At 36.4% G+C, this 24,014-nt stretch overlaps 1 protein-coding gene and 1 long non-coding RNA gene across 4 annotated transcripts; one reads left to right on the top strand and one right to left on the bottom strand.

Moving 5' to 3' along the window:
• The first annotated feature begins 670 nt into the window (after positions 1-670).
• LOC147761739 (uncharacterized) lies at positions 671-2,656 on the top strand. Its single transcript, XM_087013482.1, has 2 exons — positions 671-863; positions 1,940-2,656. Exons 1-2 carry the CDS (start codon positions 762-764, stop codon positions 2,654-2,656), a joined length of 819 nt encoding a protein of 272 aa, XP_086869608.1. The 5' UTR covers positions 671-761.
• On the bottom strand, positions 2,538-16,472 carry LOC147761740 (uncharacterized). 3 transcript variants are annotated; one of them, XR_015334561.1, is made up of 5 exons: positions 15,934-16,186; positions 5,443-5,511; positions 4,119-4,639; positions 3,031-3,172; positions 2,538-2,673 (listed from the first exon to the last, which is right to left on the bottom strand). It is a non-coding gene; the product is annotated as an uncharacterized LOC147761740 (long non-coding RNA). The 3 variants fall into 3 exon arrangements; XR_015334560.1 differs by lacking the exon at positions 2,538-2,673 and adding an exon at positions 16,326-16,472 and having other exon boundaries at positions 2,843-3,172; positions 15,934-16,072; XR_015334559.1 differs by lacking the exon at positions 2,538-2,673 and having other exon boundaries at positions 2,843-3,172; positions 15,934-16,183.
• Between the last annotated feature and the right edge of the window lie 7,542 nt (positions 16,473-24,014).

Raw genomic sequence — 24,014 nt, forward strand, 5'->3', positions numbered from 1 at the left:
AATTATTGTGTACTGTACAGCTAGAATTGCACGTTTGAGGTAATATGTAATGTACAGCTAGAACATCATAATTTCTAACGACATTATTGCGTCTCCAATAACAAGGATGACTGCCCGAACAGTATGGCCAGTGGCCATGGGTCCACTCCTGCTTTAATTGTATGTATATCTAACATGTCAATCAGACAGATAAAATTGAGTATAAACAGACTTCTGTCCGCAAAACTCAAATAAGAATTATCTAGTGAGACAGCACGTTTGTTTGACTAAAAGAAGTACTCGAGTTTCAAATCCGATGACCTTTAAGTTCTGTTTCACCGTAAAATATTTGGCACGAAAATCAGTCTAAAATTTTAGATCAAGATGTGATTCTGCTTTATCCAAAGACAAGCCAATGGTAATCCAATCCCGCCCGTTTGATAACAAAAAAAGACAACAATGAATCATTTTTTTATTTATTAAGGAGAAACTATGTACTTATCTGGAACTGAGAATATTTCGTTTAAAAGTTCGGACCAATTTTCGGGCTAAAGTTTCTTCGTAAAACCATGGCCCAGGGTTTCTGCTTTAAGTGTTCCTCCACGCTGCTCTTCCCCACACATCGCAAACAGTCTCCGTGTGTAGCATATCATACTTGCACCGTCGGAACCAGAATGGCATCCGCACAAGTTCTCTGTCTTTTTGTTTTTGCATTGGCGTATGGCAGCGTGACATCCCAAGTTCCTGATGGCATCGGGGCACCTGTTTGCGACTGCACGGACATGACGCTAAGAAACTTGTTGACTGCCGAGACGGAGATCAGAAATAAACTGCAGGAGAGGGTGGCCGTTCTGGAACATCAGATCCTTTCATTGCAATCTCTAGTAAGTGTCATTTACATTGCAAGCACGTCCATCGATGACGGTCTTTTCAGAGAGTTCTTGGGGGTTAGTAGGCATCGTTTTGTTGTAAAAATGTTATTTTAAGATTCTTTTCATATCGAACAGTATACTTATATTTAGTGGTCAATTGTACCGATACATAAGGATATATTTATTATAATTAAGGGCCATCTGTTTGTATCTGTTATGGTCTCTGACAAGGATTATAACATAAGAAATGATAAGCATGCACATGCTTCATGCCTTTCGAGTCTGAAAGCAGTCCAACTTGTGAGGCACATTTCAAAGGGCGATTTCCGCGAAACGAAAACGTCGGAAACACATTTAACATGGAACAAATTTCCTTTGCCTCATCACACCATGATGCTGGTTCATCAATATATGAACTCCCTGCATACAAATCACATGTAGCTATGGTACTGTTATCTGGTCACGGGAGCAGCCTTGCGTAACCAGCTAACTGCTTCCCCTCTCTCATGCATCATTTCATCAACACTGGACAGCGTTATCCAATGAATATGGATAATGCTATCCATTGCATAAAATTGTTTTTCTCTGGGGATAGCAGCCATTTTCATCCACTGGAAAGCAATTTTAGAAACTAATCTGATGGATTGTGTTATCTAGGGAATAGCGCCATCAGGTGTTGAAGAAACTGGGCCCTGGTCGAGTCAAAACTGGTCTTAAAATTGCATTTATTAAACATATTAAAGGCAAGTTGTAAAAGGAGCAGTTTACTAAAAGAGAGCCTCACAACATGATACTGAAAATTTTTGACCATCTTCTTGAAGGCGGTGAAATATGGTGTGGATCCGCTCCAGCGGTATCTTTCGAAGCCTTAACGTTTGAAAGATTTGATCATTTACTGATCTGCCCATCTATTTACCCATTAATCATTTCAACTATTTATATGAAAGTAAATGTATGCTTTGAAAAGTTGTTTTCTCATGAAAAATCTGCTCTTTACCCTTACTCCCGTTGGTACCTATCGTTCAAGCTTGCAAGCTCGATCAAATATAATCATTTCCATTATATAATTTCTTCACTTGTATTTTTAGAGTGCTCTCACAAAAGGCCAGTACAGCTCGTGTCGCCAAATTCTCAACGAATTTCCCAAAGCCTCAACCGGCACGTACACGATCACAACCTCGAAGGTGGGTCTTGTGGACGTCTACTGCGACATGGAAACCAACGGCGGTGGCTACACTTTCCTGCCTGATTCCGCCATCACTTCGGGTCTAGACGACCAGGATGTGGCGCACCTTGCTGCGGATAGAACGGACGTTCTGCTGAAGATCTTGGTCACCGATGGCTCTCAGCCTTACACAGTGGTGAAGCAGTTGCCGATGTTTTCAAGCATCCCATTGATGGTCGCCGTTAACAATTACACCGGATATGCCGAGCCCCACAACGTGGCCTATCTTGGGCCATACATGTACCTTGGGTTCCTACCCTCCCACGTGGCCTCTCATCCCAACCACCTAGCAACCCAGGGATTCCGCAGCAACGACAAGGATGTCACTTTCACAAGCTGCAATGGAGATATTAACAGTTATTTTGCGTTCTTTCCAAACAATAAGCAAGCGGCTCCCAAAAATGCCAATTGGCGAGATCCGTCCATGTATCAGGCCTGGCGATCGTCTGCGCGCCCCTCTCATCGTCTGGTTCCTCTTCAGTATTTCCACTTCACTGAGATGCACTTTGGCGGCTGCGGTATTTATTCCAGCAGTGATAAGTGGGTAGATGTAAAGGGTGTGGCCATGGGAACCCGCTAAGTCACGTTCAGGCGAGACTACGCGAGAATGATAAGGAATACCCGGAATTATCTTTAGATAGAAGACGTCTTACCAATTTTTATTCTGATTTAAATGAGAAATTATCTGACTGATATAACTGATGGAAACTTTCATTGATTTTTATTTTTTTACGTTTGAGATAATTAATTACAGTAAATAATTAAGTTGTTTTTTATTTGCTTTTTTGGATACGTTACAGCAATCAAGAATTTGGAATAAAATGAAATCTGGCGCAATTGGATGTATTTTATCAATCTCGATTAACACTGTCCACATTTAGATTATTACACGCGCCATTTCTTCAATTCTATTGCCTATGACGAAAGAAAACCAAATTTTATTTTTCTAGATACTTGAATTCGCCGTCTTTTCCGGAGCACACAATTTCATTGACGTTTTTCATTCAGTGCTATTTCTTTGCCATCATCAGTACAAGTTTTGGGGGAGGGCTGGTGCATGGTTGTAGGTTGTAGGTTGAGGGAGACAGTCATGAGCCTAAAAAGCAATGCTGACCAAGTCACAGACACTAAACAAAAAAGACATTCCAACAATGAATAAATCCTGTATATAAAACAAACATTCCTTAACTCTCTTTTCACTGGACGGTGTCCTTTGTGCGTCCCTTTTGCGAAACTGGCTAGGTCGCCGTTACACGCTCAACAGTGCTCGGCCTGTTGTCGGCACATAAAGTATTATTTAATTTTTTACTTTCAAACGGGACCGTAGGGGCCTACTAGGGGACGCAGAAAGGACACCCTCCAGTGGGGGGGTTAAGTTCGTACAAAGAACGTTCAACCATAGGCGAGGACCCCATAGTCACTGCAAAGTTTTGAACATGTTCAATACAATCGCACAAAGAACGCGGTGGAGGTTGGCCCCTGCCAGGTCGGTCAAGGGACGCAGAAAGGAGGCACACGCATCGCTTTAGTTGCAGCATGAATGTTCAATGACCGGCCAGTGGTCGGCACGTAAAATATTATATTTTTATTCTCAAATGCTAGAGGTCGTGCTAGGGTATCCTTCGACAGAGGCAGAAAATCTATGGGTTGCAACAATCACTACCGATTCATTTTTGGTGGTAATTATAGCACAGATATTTTTTTCAAAATGCAGTACTTGTACGCGTTTTTTTTTAATTGCAGAATTCAGCTGTTGAAAACGAATTGAAGTATTTTATGTTGTGTCAGTAAGTGGCGGACCCACCATTTTCATGGCTTTTTCTACGCCTGCCCTTCTTCTTATAAGGACAACAATGACCATCTATCTTATTATCAGTGACCTTGCATTACTGTATGTCGAATAAAAAAGAAAGAAGTTCATTCCTAGTTATATATTTTGGTGGGGGGGGGGTCTTCATTGGGTGACCGGGTTAGAACTGATAAAAATAGTATAAAATAGTATAAAAGAATCAGAATATATCCAAGCACTTCAGGTCGCCCACCAGTATCCAAAAGACGCCCAAACAACGCTCATCGGTCTCGCAGGAAGCAGAAAGATTATGGAATTGTCGCCCCTGATCGCCAGTGGTCGCCGATGAAGGTACAGAGGACGCAACCAAGATGCTCAATGGTTGACGCCGTAGATTGACTAAGGGCCTCAGACAGGTCGCTCGCAGTTTAACAGGGAAATCCAGATTTGGTAGTTCAAAAGCTGCACAAGGGTCGCAAAAGCATTTAAACGGAGGAACGATTTTCTTGCTTTGGTGACCGTTGAGCGTCCTAACCACCTTTTTGGCCGTACAAGGGTCGCACAAAGGACGCCGCCGGGTGTAAAGGGGGCTTTATTGATTGTGATGCCGATGCCGACAGCTTCGTCCGCATTGCACTGTTTAAACGAGCGAAATGATTTTGGACGGGAGGTTGGCAGTGGCGAATGGAGATTCTCTGGTTAACTGTCTGCCAGTGATTGTGGCGAAAGATGCTTCGTCTGTAGAATGTCCTTCATCTGTTGCTAGAGTGTAGCCTAAAGCAATTAAAGAAAAAAACGTATATTTGATGATGTCGCTGTGGCAGGAATGAAGTCCTAGGAATGGACGTTCTGGGTCCCATATGATTTGTCTAGGTTAGGGTTAGTTGGGGTATTGGGGTTACAATATGGGATGAATGTCACCTGTACAAATAATGGGAAGCGGTCTACGTTTCCTAGCGGACTTCCATTCCTGTTACACCTGACCTATTTGAAGTTACACCATACCCTCGAACCCTCGAGCGATACATGAGTTGTGGATATGTGTTACTACTTTCAGATGTTGGTGAAAGTGGAGCCCCTTTTTCGTTTCAGCTCTGTGTGTGTGTGTGTGTGTGTGTGAGAGAGAGAGAGAGAAAGAGAGAGAGAGAGAGAGAGAGAGTGTGTGTGTGTGTGTGTGTGTGTGTGTATGTGAGAGAGAGAGAGAGAGAGAGGGAGAGAGAGAGAGGGGGGAGTTATTAATTGCATACAATTTGTAACCAACATATTTTTTAATTGTCATTTTGTTGGTTAGACATACGGATGAGTATTGTAACGCTTATTCATATGCAAAAAAATGATAACTAAATATACATGAATAATAATAATAATAATAATAATAATAATAGCACTCAGAGAGAGCAACATTCGACAATACAAATGATTAACTAATAATTAAACATCCATCACTTAATTAATTAATCAATCATCACCAAAATCTAATTATTTTTTCCTTTGCACATTTGTGACCTATACTGAAAATTTCATCAAAATCTATAATTAATTATTTAATTAAATAATCGATCATCACCAAAATGTACCCATTTCCTCCCCTGTTCATTTCTGTCCTTTCCTGAAAATTCCATAACTTGGCCCACTTGTGAACCGTCCTGAAAATATAATGATTAATTGATGAATTAATCAATGGATCGACATACTATAATGATAATAAGAAAAACACTCAGAAAGTGTGACCACCGCCAGTAAAATATTTAACTAATAATAAACCATTATAAAATTGATTAATTAATTAATTAATTAATCATCAGCAAAATGGCCTTTGATTCATTTGTGACTCATCCTTAAATGTAATTGATCTTTTATTTATCATTCAAAACTGTGATAATTTGTGAGGTGTTCAGTAAAATTAATGAAAATCTATACATAATAAATTAATTACAGTTAATTAATGGATCATCGCCAAATTCTGACCATTTCTTCTTCGTTTCATTTCTGACCTTTACTGAAAATTTTATGTAGTTGGCCCATTTGTGAACTATCCTGAAATGGCTCAATGGATCAAGATATAATAATTGTAATTAGAAGCACATAGAGATCGCAACCACCGCCATTTAATTCATAATTAACCATTAAATAATTAATCAATTAATTAGTTATTTAATTATCACCATTTCTAATTATTTCTTCCTTGGTACATTTTTTTTTACCTTTCCTGAAAATTCAATCAATAAATTAATCATCAACAAAATGTTAACATATCTTTTTCGGTCTGTTTATGAAATCAGAAAATTTCATCAAAATCTAAACATAATTAATTAATTAAGTAAGCAATGGATCATCACTAAAATATTATCATTTCTTCCTTTTTCCATTTCTGATCTTTCCTGAAAATTCATCTATTGGCCCATTTGTGACCTTTTATGAAAATTTAATAATTAATTGATCAATGAATGAATCATCCCCAAAGTATACGCATTTTTTCCTTTGTCAATTTCTAAATTTGCCTATCCTGTAAATTTCATCAAAATATGTACATAATCATTTAATTAACTAGCTAATTTAGTTATTTATCCATTTATAGAAGAGGGCACACATGACGAAAGCTTGGCCACTTTTTATCTAAAGATGCGTTTTCTATGTAATTTATTTATTTCATAACGTTTATGCTAACATTATGGTAACATTATAAAACGTTTTGTGTTTTCTGGGCCAAATTTGCATTAGAATTGGCTTAGAGCTTCCACCTTAGTGGGCGAACTGGTTGCACTTCTCGCTGCGTTAAAGTCATCAATAAAAAATCATGGTCTCACCAAGTGGAGCGCATAAGCAAAGGCCAGAGGCTAGCTGAGTGATGACGTCAATTAATAGAAAAATATCTCTGAATAGATAGTGAAAAATCAATCCGTGGACCGACCCTGCCAAGGGATAAGAAGCGGGTGCCAAAAAATATAATGGGTATAAAACATTTTGAAGTTTCAGTCTACTGCACAAACAAGTTAATATTGTCAAACGTACCTAGAGACATTGTGTGACCGTGGAGATATATGCTTTATTTGGTTTTATAAGGGGTGTTTGTGCAGTGAAATGTGAGTATTTTCTCTCGGTATATATTTTCTCACGCGTAACACATATATAATAGAGTTAGTCGGATATGTGGAATTCTGCAGTCTAACAAGGTGGACAAGCTCTCAGCGTGCGAATATGATGGTTTTTGGAGAGGTATGGCGAACTCAAGCCTTCATTCTTATGCCTTAGGCCCTACCGAAACACTCTAGCCTCTTTGAGGTCGTCTATTTTTTTTAAATTCACATATTCATTTATCTTGCATTTTTCGATGTTAATGAATAAATGAAAGATGTGATTTATTTTATCATATTACAGCATCCTTCTTTTTCCCCCTTTCGCCCAATTTTTATACATTCCTTCTCTTCCAGAAAAGTTAAATTACAATCGAGATGATTTAAATTTCTGTTGTGATAAATGGTTCCAAGGTTGAAATAGTTAGACATTTTGGATTTCTTGGCATGCGTATCTCTGATGATTTTTTTAATTTTTGGCACATCAAAATCAACAGAACTGTTTGAAAGACTCAGCAAAGACTTTACGGCGCTTGAGATCATTCCATATCGACCAAGAACTGCTAGAAAAATTTTCCTAATAGCATATTTCTACTCTCATTCATCGCCTTCATCGTCTGGTACGATACGTAGTGCTTCACACTCATTCTCAATATATGTGATTATTGAAATAAGAGGTGAAACTGAAAAAATTAAATACATAGATTTAAACAGGAAAAAATCATTGAAACTCAATTTCGGATTGGCGTTTTACCTTTACGTGTAGAAAGAGGAAGTTACACAGACACGCCTATAAATAAAAGAATATGCCAACTATGCAAAATGGAATTAGAAGATGAGGGTCATTTCTTACTTTTAGTGCACTGCTTATATAGAGGAAAGGTATAAATGTTATGAAAAGTTGGGTACCCCAAAAAAATGTTTTTAATGAAATTTCACTAGCAGATTTAATTTAAAATTTTTGATCTTAGACCGAAAAAAATAGTTTGCAACGGGTGTCTTATAAGCCCGAAGGGCTTGGTGTTCTGTGCAGATGACACGTTAATAAATGAATAAATAAATAAATGGAAATGAATGAAATATATAGGTCTGTTTGAAGAAAACAGAAAAGTGAAAAATTAAGTTAAAGATATATTCGCCAATTCTACTTTTCTTAATCTCTGGCGACAGAAAGTGATAAATCTGGCTTTTTGTGCATATCATTTAAAAATTTAAAATTCACGTCTTGCTAGCATAGGGAGTTTTCGAATTAATTAACGAAGATTTTATTCTATTTTAGTAAAGGAAGTTTTGAAAATAGCAACCCTTTTGATTAATATTCGCACGATATTAATAATACCAAATATAAGACTGCGCTTAAAGGGTATTAAGAGATGCACGTTCATTTAACGGACAATTTTTTTTCCACCTCAAATATAGTTTTTTTACAATACCTGGTAACAAAAGTTTTGCCAATTACTTTCTGTTAGAATGCATTTGACTGTGTCCTGTCACGATATTATCTTGCTAATAATGGATATAACTGAATTGAGGGTTTCATAAATGGCCAAAGCATTACAAAATACACCAAATAACTAAAAATTAATGACCGGCGCCAAAAGAAATAACTAAGTTTTTATAAATTTTTTTTAAAAATACGGCGACACCGCAAAAGTAGACGTAAGCTATTTATTGAGCAATTTAAAATAAACATTCTAGAAGTTCTCTGAGACGTAAAACATCATACTTGCTTCCTGACAAGTTGCAGATTTTATTATTAATTTAAAATAAAGTAAATCAATTTGAGAATGTGAGATGGTGCTGCAAGCAACAGTAGCTAAGGTTAAAAAATTTAGTCCGTGTATGTTCTTTGTGTGAGAGCAGGTAAATTTAGTAATTATAATTATTTTTATTTTTTAAGTTGCTAGACTGATGTTAATTAAGTCCCACAAACAATTTTTTCTGCTCGCTAACTTTAAATAATTTTTTAAAATGTTAAATTGACCTATGTATTGAGAATTAATGTACAGCGGAAGACAAGAATAGTGTTGACCGCATAGTGAAAATCGCTAGATTTTATTTTAGGGAGGGAATAACCACCAAGAGAAATTTTGCATAAGAGACGAGTGCTCGAGGTTTTTTTAACGCCGCATTTACTGAGACTAGACTTAAAGAAAACTCGCACTACCTTTCACACTTAACACAAGAATATAAATAACTAAATAGCCACACAAAAGCAACGAACTAAACTATACGCATTAGTGCACCTAACACCAAAATATCGCCATTAAAATACTGTACAACACATACTTAGGGGGAGTACAGCGCATAACTGATATACGTTGTCAGGACAATTCACCCCCAATTCACCCCCCCCCCCAAGGACAACCCCTCCCCCAGGACAATCCCCCCGAACGACTACCCCCACACCCTCGAAAAAATATGTGAATGTTTAAAGATGTAACTCTAGGACAGAGAGTATGAATATCATTCAACAAACCATTTTCCCATTTTCATTTTTTGTGAAGCACAAGTACAGAAAAAATTTAAATAGAGGAACGGAAAATTTTATTTAAAATCTGATCAAAGATTATCTCCATATGAACGTGGGGTAAACGTATAATTTCACTCATCAATGTAACCTTTTGATGAATTTATTGACACTTTCAATTCCTTCATCGCTCCCCCACCCTTGATCAAGTTGCCTGCTATTTATCTAGGTGTATCCTCAGGTAGGGTAAACAGATTATCTAACATATGCAGGTATTCTTTTAATTATCTAGCTGTCACTATTAATTGCTTGACCGCTTCCCATCTACCCACTTCCTACCACACTAAAATTAAAAAACATTCATGTGCTAAAAAATCTGTTAATCTGTTTGTCTGTTTCCCACATTTACTTAGAGGAAAGGTGGGTATACCTTTCAGATTTTTTAAAATAATTGTCTGTATTTGTACCTCATGAAAATGAAATTGGGATAAACTAATTTGTTGAATATGAATACTCCCAAACCTGGACTTGCATTATCACACTAAAAATATTCATAAAATGGATGAAAAAGTTTAAATTTGTACTCTTTATTTTATATTTGTATATTTTTGTATATGAGGGGATTTTCTGGGGGGTTTCCTTGGAGGGGGATTTTCCTAAAATCCTGATATACATATTCTATAGCAGAAATGCTTGTGTAGCTCTTGAGTTATGTGAATTTTTTTCCTTTTTTTAACAAAACTGTGTCAGGAAGGAAAAAAGAAATATTGACACAAATATTTTCAGGTTTACAAAATCTGCGCCAGAAAGGGAAGAAAAAAATATTTATCTATTATCTGGTACTAACGTATTTGACAGTCCCACTATATAGTACATGTATATCTACGATTAACATTGTTACCGATTTTATAGAGTGAGACACAAAAATAGGCAGCTCACCGAAATTCATAAGAAACATCCTTGAGGGGAAAGAAAAGTCAATTATCTCAACAGGATTCTATATATAACATAATATAATATATATATATGTGTATATACACATATTTATAAATATTTATATTATAAAACAAAAAATAATGTTCAGCCTAGTAGGCCATCCTATAATTTCCAATAATCTTGAAATTGTTTCTGCTTATTTTTATTCGAGATTAATTTTTGAACCTAGAACATGTTTTTTAGGCTTATAAGAAGACCATCCCAGCTGGGCCGTTTTTTTTTTTCGGAAATTTTACCTTGTATATATAATATTTCGTGTACATAAATATTATTGTAGTTATTGGGTGTCTGTAAGGATCTACTCAATAAACTGCCATTCCCTAAAATTAATAGCAATTCCTAATATACCTTATGAGATTTCCTTCATTGGACCTACATATTGAGAATAAGTGTGCAGCTAATGACAAGAATCGTCTAGACCGCGAAGTGAAAATTGCCAGTCATACTTTAGGGAGTGAATTACCATCAATAGAAAGTTTGTATGGGAGACGAGAGCTCAAGAAAGTTAAATCAATCATGAGTGACCCCGGCCACCCAGCGAATAGTTTGTTTTTACCTACGTTATCAATACGCCTACGGTCCCCAAGGCAACTTCCGCAGGCACCAAAAATGTTTTACCTGTCGGCAACACGAATTTTAATGAGCACATTTGATTTTACTCTAATTAATCTTATCGACAGCTCATATTAATTTTCATTACACACTTTTCTATGTATAAATATGACAATAAATTATCATCATTATTATTTATCAAAGTATCTTGTTGAAATAAACACAGAGGCACATGCTTAGTTACAATCTCAGGAAAAGACCGAGCACAGATTGAAAACCCCAATTTTTTTCGTCGGTTACCCCATGGAGGTACCCCTTCCTCCACCGCCGTGGCGGTCACACAAGGGTAGGTAAACAAACAAAACACGCGATAAGACAGACAGACAGACAAAACTACTCTCATCTTACGACCCAACGCACTTGTTACGTACTTGGCTGCCATTCTTTTTTGGGCAAATTAGCGCTATATTATTTTCATAAGATGTACTGCACTGAGTGCCTCCTTAAAACTACTTTTCGTTTGCTCTCTTTATGACCCGGGCCCTCGCTCGGTCGAGAGAAAAACATTACTCACGAGCGTTGCGCCCTCCACGCCAATGGTGACAAAATAATATCTAAACCTTTTCTTCGCTGAGATAACAATAAGTTAAACGGCACATTACGTGCTTTGTGGAAAGTAACTCTGCCAAACCAATTGCAGGGTATGTATGACTGACTTTTCAAGTTCACTTTGTGACAAAAAAGCCCGGGGCATAAGGTTACGCGTTTTTTATTTTTCCATCTATTATTCTGATCTCTTTCATAGATTTCTTTAAATGCAGTGCACCGACTACCCCTTCGTTGCACTTATTGCTCCTCGAGTTTTTTGTCCTCAACACATGACAGTGCGCTTTCCTCCCTTGCGGCGAAAGGCCCAAAGGGCTAATATTATTTATCGTCAATGAGTGAAATGAAAACGGCTGCATGGTGGTTGGTTTTTCTAAAGATAAAAACTGAGCACTATCAGCACTTTGGTAAATGTTGAGCGATTCATTTTGAATACAATTTTGGTATAAATTTGTTTTGAATTTTGTATGTCTTACACAACATGCCCAATCTTATATGATATGATTTTTAATATATTTGGCGATATAACGGTACAAAAGTGATAAATAATAATAATGAATCAATGGATAGATTAATTAATTATTAATACGTGTATGTTATCAGGTTTAAAAAAGGCAAGCAAAGTAACAGTCGAAAAATATTGTAATTGACACAAGAACTAAAAAAAAAAAACAAAACATTTAACTACAAACGCGTAAACTGATGATATAAACTGTGCGTATTTCTGAAATAAGTATTATTAAAAAATATAAACAGATGGTTGCAATATATAGTAAACGGAAAAGACAGCGCTTTGGTAACAATAATAGACACCATAAAGTTCTTATAACAATGTGTACACGCATTTTCGCTCATTGCTTCATCTGACGGAATAAAATATCATACATCACAGGTGTGCACTAAAAAGCCTCAAGCCTCAGCAGTTCATTAATTTCTACTCAAAATGACTACTCAACTTTGAACCCAAATATATTCGAAAGTGAGCCAAGAAATATGGAGAGAGAGAAAGCTGTAGCCAAGAAAACCATCACGGTCAGATTCCTTGCGCAGGCACACTTAAAAGCGAGTATTTTAACGACCGCCCCATGCGGAGCACTTGATCTTATCACGGGAAGTTTCACCAAGTTTCCAGACTTTTTTTGTCTCTTTTATTATTTTTTGTCACATTTGCCATATTGTACATCAGATGTACTGCACCGAGTCCCCCCGACTTTGCACCGGTTGCTCACTTGACGCTTTCTGACGGTATCAGGGAAGGTTATGACATTTCGTCACGCCATGACTGACAAACACGCAAAGGTGGCAACGCGGTATCTTTACAATTGTGTCGTATGATAAAATCCCTGTCATATTTTGAGAAAATTTGTTGCGAACAAAATATTAATTTAATTAGAAAACAGCCATTTGTGTTGCATAACTAGTGTAATTTAAGGTAGACTTTATCTTCATCTTCGGGAATTTACTATCATGTTTTCGTAGTCACGCGCTACTGCCAGTTTTGAATTGGAAACCATTTAATGCTGCAGTAAAAGCTTGTATATCACATTACACTATGCCTTTCCCCAAAACCAAGAATAAAACGACAAAGGAACCTTTGGTAAAAATAATGAAATAAACAGCATCCAAAATCGGAGAATGTGCTAATGAGATTATATGAACCTAAAAAAGGTGCACAGCAAACGACTTACTGGAAAATGGACCGTAAAATCACCAAACATTTAATTCAAACGAACCTTTTGAAATGATATGAACCGAAAACCAAGGTAGACAAACTATATTCCTCTGAAAAAGGTGCTTAAATTCAAATTTACTTGAGTTGGACAGTAACGTTTATTCGATCAGTAAATTTATTTTGCAGTATGTTATACTGTTACACATTTCTCGAACGTAATTGGAAGCGAAATCCAAATGTAGCGGTGGGGTGTGGGATGTGGGGGGGGGGGGGGGCCGGGGGTAGCCATCTTAAAAAAAATTACAAAGATGACTCTTAGCCCTCTTTATACTTCCTGCCTTCCCCCCCCCCCCCCAAACCCCCACCCCACCCCACTTTAACATTATTAACTTTTTTGCGGCAATGGACATCTTTTAAAGCGGAACTAATTTATTTAGGGAATTCCAGACGTAAAAAATCTCTGAGCAGAAAGATGTATCGCGGTGCACCCTCTGAACTCGCGAAGACCCCCTCCCTCCCTCTCGTCCTTCCTTCAGTCCAAAGAAATATATTTTAAATCTATCTGGCAGCCACCTGCCTTCTAGGCTTTGTTGGTTCTGTTATTATCTTATTCACACGACCTGCCACGGATGTACTGTACCGAGTGGCCCCCACCGTGTACTTGGTGCTCCGTGGCGTTCGACGCGCTCATTAGATGCGGCAAAATTGAGGTGTTGTCATGTTAGTGCAGTTAAACACGCGACGTCCCTTACACCGCTGTTTTGCCGAAGCCATCGCGTAGTTAGGGTAAACGTCGCTCTTTCTTTTTCTTTCTCATTGGTGTCCCTCTAATTTTTTACAATGAATTTTCCTCTCTCTCTCTCTCTCTCATTGGCGTCTCTCTACATTATCTCTCTCTCTCTCTCTCTCTCTCTCCATCAATACTGGATGCGCCTTTAAATTTTCTTACATAGAGATTTTACTGAGTTCATCGCGTAGTAGCGTGTAAACGTCTCTCTCTCTCTTTCTCATATTCTCTCAGATTGATGTCACTCTATTTTTCACACTGATTTTCTCATTTTTTCATTCTCTCTCTCTCTCTCATTGGCGTTCCTCTACTTTCTCTCCTTCTCTCTCTCTCTCTCTCCATCAATACTGGATGCGCCTTTAAATTTTCTTACATAGAGGTTTTACTAAGACCATCGAGTAAGGGTATTCGCTCTATCTTGCTCTCTCTCTCTCTCTATCTCTCTCTCTCTCTCTCTCTCTCTCTCATTAGTGTCCCTCCATTTTTTACACTGATTTTTCCTCTCTCTCTCTCTTTCTCTTGGTCAATCTCAGTCTTTCTCTCTCCATCTCTCATTTGTGTCCATCTGTTCTCTCTCTCTCTCTCTCTCTCTCTCTCTCTCTCTCTTCTTTTCTCCATCAACAATACTGTATGCGCCTTTAAAGTTTCTTACATAGCGGTTTTACTGAGACTACTAATAAAGGGAAGTCGCTCTCTGTCGCTCTCATGAGTGTCCATTTCTTCACACCGTTTTTTACCCTCTTTCTCTTTCTCTTGGTCTCTCTATGTCTCTCTCTCATTTGTGTCCCCCTGTTCTCTTTCTTTCTTTCTCTTTCTCTACATCAGCAATACTGTACGCTCATTCAAAATGTATTACATAGTGGTTTTACCATGACCATCGCGTATTCAGGGGTACACGCCGCTCTCTCTGTCTCTCATTTGCGTCTCTCTGTTTTCTCTCTTTCTCTTCATCAGTACTGGATGCGCTTTTAAATTTTATTACATAGAGGTTTTTTCGAGAACATCGCGTAACCACGGGTAAACGTTCTGTGTCTGTTTCTGTCTCTCTCATAAGTGTCCCGCTATTTCCACAGTGACTTTTCGCCTCTCTCTCTCTCTCTTTCTCCATCAAAACTAGAGGCGCCTTTAAAATTTTAATTAGCATAAAATATATTAATAATTCCATGACAAGTTTTCAGAAAAAGAAAGAATAAAAAAAGGAAGAAGCTTTTTTTCCTTTTTATGTAATTGAATTACATTTAAACATTGTAGATATTTTATCTAAATGTTAACGATTTTGATACGGTAAGAAACATATGTCTTGGCAATAATATCCAGTGTTTGTCCAGTTTTTAAAAGGAGCTTATTTCAATTAATTTTAGTGAAAAAAATTATCCCGTAAAACACGGTACACACACCGATTACCATCAAACTGGAAGACCGATCTTGACAAATACGCCAATAAAATTATTCAAAGTTTACATAATTGGTATTAAGGAGCTAATTAATCTTGTAGACATTTCTAGATGAACAAAACTCCTGCTGTTTTTAATAACATTTTTATCCTTAATATCATTATCTTTTATGAAACCTAATATAAAGAAAGTTAAAGTCATCTGTATTCAACTACTGTGAATAGATATACATTTTAATAAATACTTTAATTATATTTGGAAATTTTTAAAAAGGTTTGATTAATCATGAAAAAGCACTGATAAATCAGTTTTTTTCTATTTTACAGTTATAAAACAGCAATTGATTTTTTTTTGTGCTAAAGCAGAATTTCCGTTACCTCTCGCTGTTTATTTATCACCATTCCTAGCTGTAAAGTGAGAGTTGCGTCAAACATTTATGAATTTCGCATGTAAGGTTTGTTATAAATTCTTTCAAGAATGTGTTGTCTTACCAAATGTCAAAGTTTCCATATTTTACCTTTAAGACGTCCCAGTTGACATGCTTGAGTTTGCCTTCCAATCATAGGCGTTGTCCACTTGCGTAATTTCTCATTCTTTCGCCACATTTACCGTCAGAAAAACATTTGTCCGGCTGTTAGGCAAAACGTTAATTCCAACTGAAAAAATAGAAAAAAATCCCAACAGGTAGCGCTGCTTCAAATCCAAAGCTTATATGATTTCAGAAAAAAAATTAGCTGCAAGTTCAACCACCTGAAAGTGTACGTGTCTTTGTTCTGTCGAAATAGTAATAATAATAATAATTATCTTAATAATAATAATAATAAAAATTATAATAACAATGGCAACAATAAAGACAATCATAATAATAATAATAATAATAATCAGATAAAGAAAAAGAAAAAAGAAAACCTTCTTCCACTCCTTACTAATGCGTGGTCTGCCTCTATTTTAACAGACATTTTGCTTTATATCTTGGTAAAGGACGGGTCAAAATGACCTTTGGATAAAGTTTGTTCTGGGTCGTTTAAGCTTTATACGTGCGTGGTCTGGAGAATCAATGTATTTTCATGACCATGGAACATTTACAAACACACGCAACAACGGAAAACGAATTCAATGGGCCTGACGACATAAGAGTGACGGGTACGTTAGCTTTGATGGAAGCTTTATTCATTCAAAGGGATGGATAGGGCCATCTCTTTGATTCTTTATAGTTCACCCCCAGGCCTTGCTGTGGTTAAGGAACATGGAACATGGGGCTGCATTAAAAAAAAAAGAAAAAAAAAAAGAAAAAAAAAAAGAAAGAGAAATGAAGCATAGAATGGAGTATAGTAGTGATGTCATTTTGAACTTAATGACACTTGTGAGGGGTTTTACAGGATACAGGACATTGCAGCGAGCAAGGGAATATTTATTTTGTATGCAAGATTTTGACATCTTGGATGAGTTTTGAAGTACAGTTTATTCTCAAATGCTGTGCAGGGGCGGATTGATGCCGTCTTCTGGGTTAGATTTTTCAAGTTTACATTAATAGGTATCTATTTTTTTTTTATTTTTCTGTCGGAAGACGGTAAAAAAATGGGGGATGTATCAACAAAGTAATTTGGAAGACTGTCAGAAAATATCTCTGGATCCGACCCTGCTATGAGCATTTCACGAAACACAACAAGACCAAAATAATAAGTTGAGATTGCAGCAAGTCGCATGCCTGATATTCGTAGGTGGTCTACTATCCATGGATGGAAAAGAAAACTTGTAAGTTCATTTCTAACAATTATCCTATTTGCGTTATTTATGGTTAAATCTGGTGAAATCCAGTGTCAATTTCAAGTGACGTGGTCTTTACGGATATTAAGCCTACTGATGAAAATGCTGAAAATGGAGAGTACTTAAAAAAAAATTATTATTTTAATTGATTAGAAAATAGAAATTATTTATCTATAATTAAAGATAAATAAATAAACACGAGACGTGTGTGAACCTTAAATCTGAGCCTCACGAATATACCCATAGGGTATGCCCGATCATCAGGAGGTGCTTTTTTTATTTTTCAAATGAGATTTGTCTAGTAAATAGTTTGTATGGGTACTGAATTGAAATTATAATGAGAATACGTAAAACGCAATTTGTACACAATTTTCGCTCAAAAGCCACGGTAAAATCTTTTTAACTTCAATATTTTTTCACTGGCTATCGGGTCCCTTTTGTATTGAAGGAGATTACTATCTACATTAATTATTTGGAAATTGTAAAGATTGTTCTAAATAGCGAATTTGTTGGCCTACTGAAACGGTTCATGATCATCCAGATACATTTATAATGAGGTTTTTCTCCCATGCTTATTCTTATTCAAGAATGCATCTATCTACCAATAAAAGTCCCCTCGAAAATATAAAATATGGGCGTTTATATGTCTCGTAGCTACATGTAAGTTTAAGCTTAGGCACCTCAAAGCGTTTATTGTTTATTTAACGCTTTTCTATTTTTGGGGTATGGGGCGTAACTCCATCCCTGAACAAGATCTTATCAAGAAAATTGCACAGGTAACGACATGTGTATGAGTTTTAATCCCGTGCCGTCATTTTTACCTCCGCCAAGGAGGTTATGTTTTCACCCCTGTTTGTCTGTCTGTCTGTTTGTTTGTCATCAACGTAACTCAAAAAGTTATGGACCGATTTTGATGAAATTTTCAGGAACTGTCCGAATGGGCCAAGGAAGAGATGATTAGTTTTTGGTGGTGATCCGGATCAATAATCAATCAATAATCAATAATAATTTTAAAAAATCGCTGCCTTGGCAGAGGTCTGCGCTCTCGGAGTGCTTTTCTTGTAGTTAAAATGTTTTTGTCAAAGATTAATGAGCCCTTAATAACAATGCATCATTGAACAGATGCTTTATCTTGTCTTATTAACGTTAAAATCTGAACTAAAGTTTTTAAGAAAAGTCGCAAGTTAGGTTTCAGTGGCTGAATCGTAGGGGCGAGGGGCCCATGGGGGGGGGGGGGTCCTGACCCCCTTTCGTTTATAAAAAAAATCACACCGATGGTCCCCTCTTGAAATTAGAATTTTGACTAAACCGGACCAAATGGCTCCTTCGTCGGGTCCCGAACTCCACGCCAAGGTGGGTGCGTGGGGGTGGGGTGGGAGGGTTGAGGGGGTTGGCTTCGTATCCCTGGAACGCCCCCCCTTTCAAATAATCCCGGATCCGCCCCAAGGTTTTGAAGTACTTAATAGTACCATTAAATTGGCGTAAAGGAGAAATTTGAGAAACCGATTTTTTTTTACCGAAAATTGCAATTATGACGTTATCGGTAAGATGACATTTGTGCAAATGGTTATGAATTTAGTCAAAGAACAATGAAGATTATTTTCTTTCCAAAATAAAAAAAAAACATAAGGCAGTTAGCAAGGAATTATTTTCTTTGCTAATCTTAACATTACCCAAATGCATGGGGCGTCACAATTTTAGTGAGATATTTTATTAGGCGATTGCATTATTAAAAATTGACTGACAAGGAAATCAAAATTTAGATTGCACTGTCTCACTAAAAAATATTCGATAAAAGAAGAGAGAGACAGAAAATATAAAGGGGTACATCAGCTCCGTGGGTCTGCCAGTAGATGGCGCGGAGGCACCAGCACTGCTACTAAAATCTCGTGTAATATCGCTCTCGATTTCGCACCATATTTTAACATGGGTTGTAAACACGTGTCGCTAACTGTAAACTAACCAAACGTAAATTATTCGAATGTGGTTCCGTGACAACGAGAACAAGATGTGAATTGACTGGGAAGTATCTTTTTTCTATATATATTCTGCAGCTTTCTATTTTTATTGAAAATATGAGATTGTTGGAGCTGTAGGGTCTCTATGTACATCATATCTGACTAATGTTTTGATTACGTGACGGTATAACTAGCCCTTCGCTCAAATTTCGGTTGTGTCGCTGCAGTGTACATATATTTTTACTGTCAGTTGAAAATAAAGACCGATATATAATTGTTGATATATGAGAAATCTGTTTTTTTTAAATATATAATTGAAATATCTGTTGATGTATGTATATTTAAAATTTTATTTACTTTTAGGATTTTTGAATGATATATGCAGGTCATCTTTCAAATAAATCTGTAAATAAATAAGGAAGGCCGACTTGTAAAGAATACACCTCCCCCAAAATATGTTAATTTTATTTACCAATGTTTCCTAAAATTTAGTTTTGTACTGACCTTGATCTATGTCTGCTCTATTGAAATATAATAGTCCAACAATTTACGTGCAGAACACTGACTTTTCTGTAACAACAACAACAACAACAATAATAATAATAGCAATAATACTAATAAAATGATTATTTTTCCAAATCGCACTGCACATGCGTTTCCATGCTGTTTTCAAAAAGCTAAAGAGAATCCAAAACCATTGGTAAAAATCCCGACTGTAAATAAATGTTTTAGTTTGATTAAAAAAATGTTCTTAATATTTGCTCGTGAATCTCAAATTATGACTTCACGAACCTTTCACTATAATCTGGCTATTTGAACCAATACGACGTGAAATATGCCAGATGTATAAACAAATGTGTAATTCACACTGTATTTGCTGTATTACTAGCGCATTGTTTTACATACTTTGGGTTTTTTTTTTACAGTACATGAAGACTGTCTTTCAAATATACCCTAAAATAAAAAGGTAGGCCCACTTGTGGAGTATGATCTCCCTTCTCCCCCTAAAAAAATGCACCGGCAAGCCAAGGAGCGATGTTTTCCTAAATTTAGTAATGCACGACCATGATCTACGCCTCTCCTATCGAAATATACAGAATAGGGCGACAATTTACTTACGGATTACTCATTTTTCATAATAATGCGCTTCAGTGCTGCTTTCATAAAACTAAAGAGAATCTTAGACCTTAGAATAAAAATTCTGATTAAAAGTCAGAGATTAAAATTAACCCTCAAGAGACCAAGCTATTTTACTGACTGAAATGACCAAGTGGGGTCATCTATGACCCCATCGTGCTCTGTACAGGGATCCTTATTATAAAAGGCTGTTGTGGCTTTATAACACCCATACTACTCCCAGGATTTAAGACAAGTATTTTATAATGATCTAATGTAATAAGTATTTGGTAATAATACTTTTATTGCATGAAATAACCAAGTACAGATTTTAAGAAAAACCGGTATTTAGACAGTCATTGTCAGTTTCCACTTGCAGAAATATTTCTCTTTTTATTTGCCACACTAAATGAAAAAAGTACATTACAAAATTACTTTGAGTAAAAATATTTTGATTTCTGTTGAGATAGCATCCTGCTAACTTCAATAAGAATAATTAGTTGACTTGCTGAGTAGGGAATACCCTAATGCTGGTAAGGAAGTCATACTACTCAGAACACATTCAATCAACCTACATGTATGTTACTACCACAGCTGTGTATAAAACAAAATCCACACAAACAATTTGTTAATATATGTATAATATGATATCGACAGAATTATTTAGATTTCAGAAATACCCGAAAATTGTAGCCGTCAACATGAGAGACCCAGTTATGACAACAAGTTCCAACAAAGCTACTGAAATTAGATTCAGCGATGCACTATTAGTAACACTTCAAGCACAATCTTCACAAACCACTTATTTGTGCCTATGTTTTGGGCACACTGGCTGGTTGCATGAAGCACATGCATGTGACATTTTCCTGTCAGTGTTGCTTGGGCAAAACATTTGAATAAAATTTAAAAATCAATATGTAAAAACCAATGCTTCTCTTTGGGGTCATAAATGACCCCACAAGAGTTTTTGATGTATACGCCACACTAATTGGTTGATCCCTACAAAAAACTGTGAAAGTGTGTAGGATTAGTAGACTGACAAACTCATGCAAGGAAAGAAAATTCGAATAAAAAATAAAGAGATGGCACATTAAATCATATGGCTGGGGTCGTAAATGACCCCACTCGGTCACTTGAGGGTTAATAGGCCTTATGATAAAATAAGAACATAAAAGTTAAAACACTGAAAATGGAAATTAACACTTTAGATTAGCTGAAGAACTGTAAAAAAGTTTTTTTTCACCGTTAAAACAATGACAGAGCTTGTTTCTGTTCTGGTAAAAGGCTCTTATTGAGCTTTGTCTGAAGTACCTATTCAGTGGCTGATTCAAAAGAATTTGAGCTGCCGTGGAAAATGTTCTTTTTTCCCTTGCGTAACATGAACAATTTTTTGTTCATTTCTTAAATGACACAGGCTATCATAATAAATGATTGGGCTTACAGTCTCTTGTAATGTTTGTGAATTCAGGAAAATATGAGAATCAACATCAACAAAGTTTTTAGGACGTTCCTTAAACTTTTGGACGGTCTAAATTCATAGGTCGGAAACTTAACAAACAAAAGAAAACAGGTGAGATGTTATCTTAACCGGCAGGTGAGGAAAACACCAAGGAAAACATTGATGTTTTTTCATTCATTCATTTATTTATTGACTTGTCATGTGCTCAGAACACCAAGCCCTTATAAGACACCTGTTACGTAAATTTTTTTCTGTCTCAGATAAAAAATTCTTAACAATAAAACTGGCTAACTGCCTAAAATTATTTGCCATTAAATCTCCTATAGAAATTTCATTTACTTCATTGTTTGGATGCCCAACCTTTTATAAATTTACACTTTTCCTCTACATAAGCAGTCTGAGTGCACTGAAGAAAGAAATGACTCATCTTATAATGCCTTTTTCGCATAGTTGGCATCCTTTTAATAGGCGTATTTGGGCATCGTCCAGCTTCTACATGTAAAGGAAAAATCCCCATCAGAAATTGACTTAAATGATTTTTTCCTTCCTATTTAATTCTTTTTAGAAATATTTTTCAGTTTTCAGTTTTTTAAATTCCCAAATATGTTCTGAGTTGAGGCATTTTAAAAATTCTTTTTCATTAAATTTGTAATTTTCCATTAAAAAGTTTTAAATGCTATCTTTATCAACAATTCACTTGTTAAAAATAATTTTCCATATCACAGAATCTGATAATCTCTCTCACCGCAGAGCACTAATTCTTTATTCCCAATTTACAGTCTTCAAGAAAAATTAGTGTAACAAGTCTTTCGTATTGAGCAAGTACCAAATTATTCCAAAATCTGGCCATGTTTACCCAACAGACACAGAGCGTCATTATAACATTAGCATAACGTTTTAAAAAATATATATTAGACACGTTATGGTAACGTTTTAATAACGCAGGGGCGGATTTAGGCCGTCTTCTGGGTCTTCCGGAAGACGGTTAGATTTTCAAGTTTACATTGACAGGTATCTATTTTTTCTGTCGGAAGACGGTCAAAAATGGAGGATGGATCAACAAAGATAATTTGGGAGACTCTCAGAAAATATCTCTGGATCCGCCCCTGTAACGTGCTGTGTATACTGGATAGGCTAACCATCTGCCAAACTTTAATGGGATCCGACCTAAATCACCATATAGTCGAATTTTTGGTGCAAACGATGAACTCATATGTAATATATAAGAGCTTTACACATGGCGTTTTCACAATCTTCATTGTTTGAGAAACCCTAAACTCCTGACTCATACTCTAAAATTGGGGTTACACAGCTGTTAAACAATTTCTGATATGTGTGGAATCCCATTTGACCAACTTTTTGATTTTGCTATGATTAAACCAAGTGCCCTTTAAGAAGATTCTGATACTCATTTTGTAGTGTACCCAAACTCTAAACATGCTTCTAAATAAATCCCAATACATAAGATCACCTTAAATTGGAATTTGGTTCGAAAATGAAGCGTTTTGTCTTTGTGCAGACGCGATTGATGGAAAGCCATTATTTCAAACGAAGCACCGAATCCTTGGGAAATTGGTGCCCACCTTGTCCATTTTGACATCCAGGTCCATGTACGCACCAATACTGAGGCATGAATGTGATGAAAATCACCAGTAGTTTCAAACGCATTTATTTACAAAATGGCCGCTTTAGGACTCGTGGTTCAACAGCGGTGGGCGCCATTTTCATGTTAGGGACAGTTTTATTGTTAATTCAGAATATCTGAAAAATGAAGCTTGGGTGGAGGAATTTAGCGTATTTTTAGAGGGGGGGGGGTTAATCGTACCAGTATATTCATGTAACTATATGTTAAATGCAGTTTTGTTACCACGCACTGTTATGAAAGTAAGAAATTCACCATAATAAATGATGCAAATGGCAAGAGTGGATCTTCATTGTGTTAGTTGTGCTAATGGAGATCTGCAGTTCTAGTAAATCGGGTAGAGGAGAGCGGTGTGACAGGAATGGTAGTCTGCTAGGGGCCTTAGTCGGTTTCCCAATACTTTGTACAGGTGACATTCCTCCCATATATTAACACTGTACTCTGACTAACCCCAACCTTTACTAATCATATGGGACGTCTATTCCTAAGTCTACCACTCCTTTAAAACGGGTCTGTTTATTATTATTATTATTATTATTATTATTATTATTATTATTATTATTATTATTATTATTATTACTACTATCATTTTTTTTTGTTTCTGTTTTTTCTTTAGCATATACCCGAGAGTTATTGAATGCGTCGAAGAGGTAGGC

Source organism: Lingula anatina, chromosome 5, assembly GCF_051362555.1.
Source record: "Lingula anatina isolate TDL-2025a chromosome 5, LinAna3.0, whole genome shotgun sequence".
NCBI classification, from domain to species: Eukaryota; Metazoa; Brachiopoda; class Lingulata; order Lingulida; family Lingulidae; genus Lingula; species Lingula anatina.

What these genes read in the sequence shown, in the direction of transcription:
- LOC147761739 (XM_087013482.1), top strand. Translation starts at nt 762, where the DNA reads ATGACGCTAAGAAACTTGTTGACTGCCGAGACGGAGATCAGAAATAAA. An exon ending in TCCTTTCATTGCAATCTCTA is followed by an intron (nt 864 to 1,939) that starts GTAAGTGTCATT and finishes TTGTATTTTTAG; the next exon opens with AGTGCTCTCACAAAAGGCCA.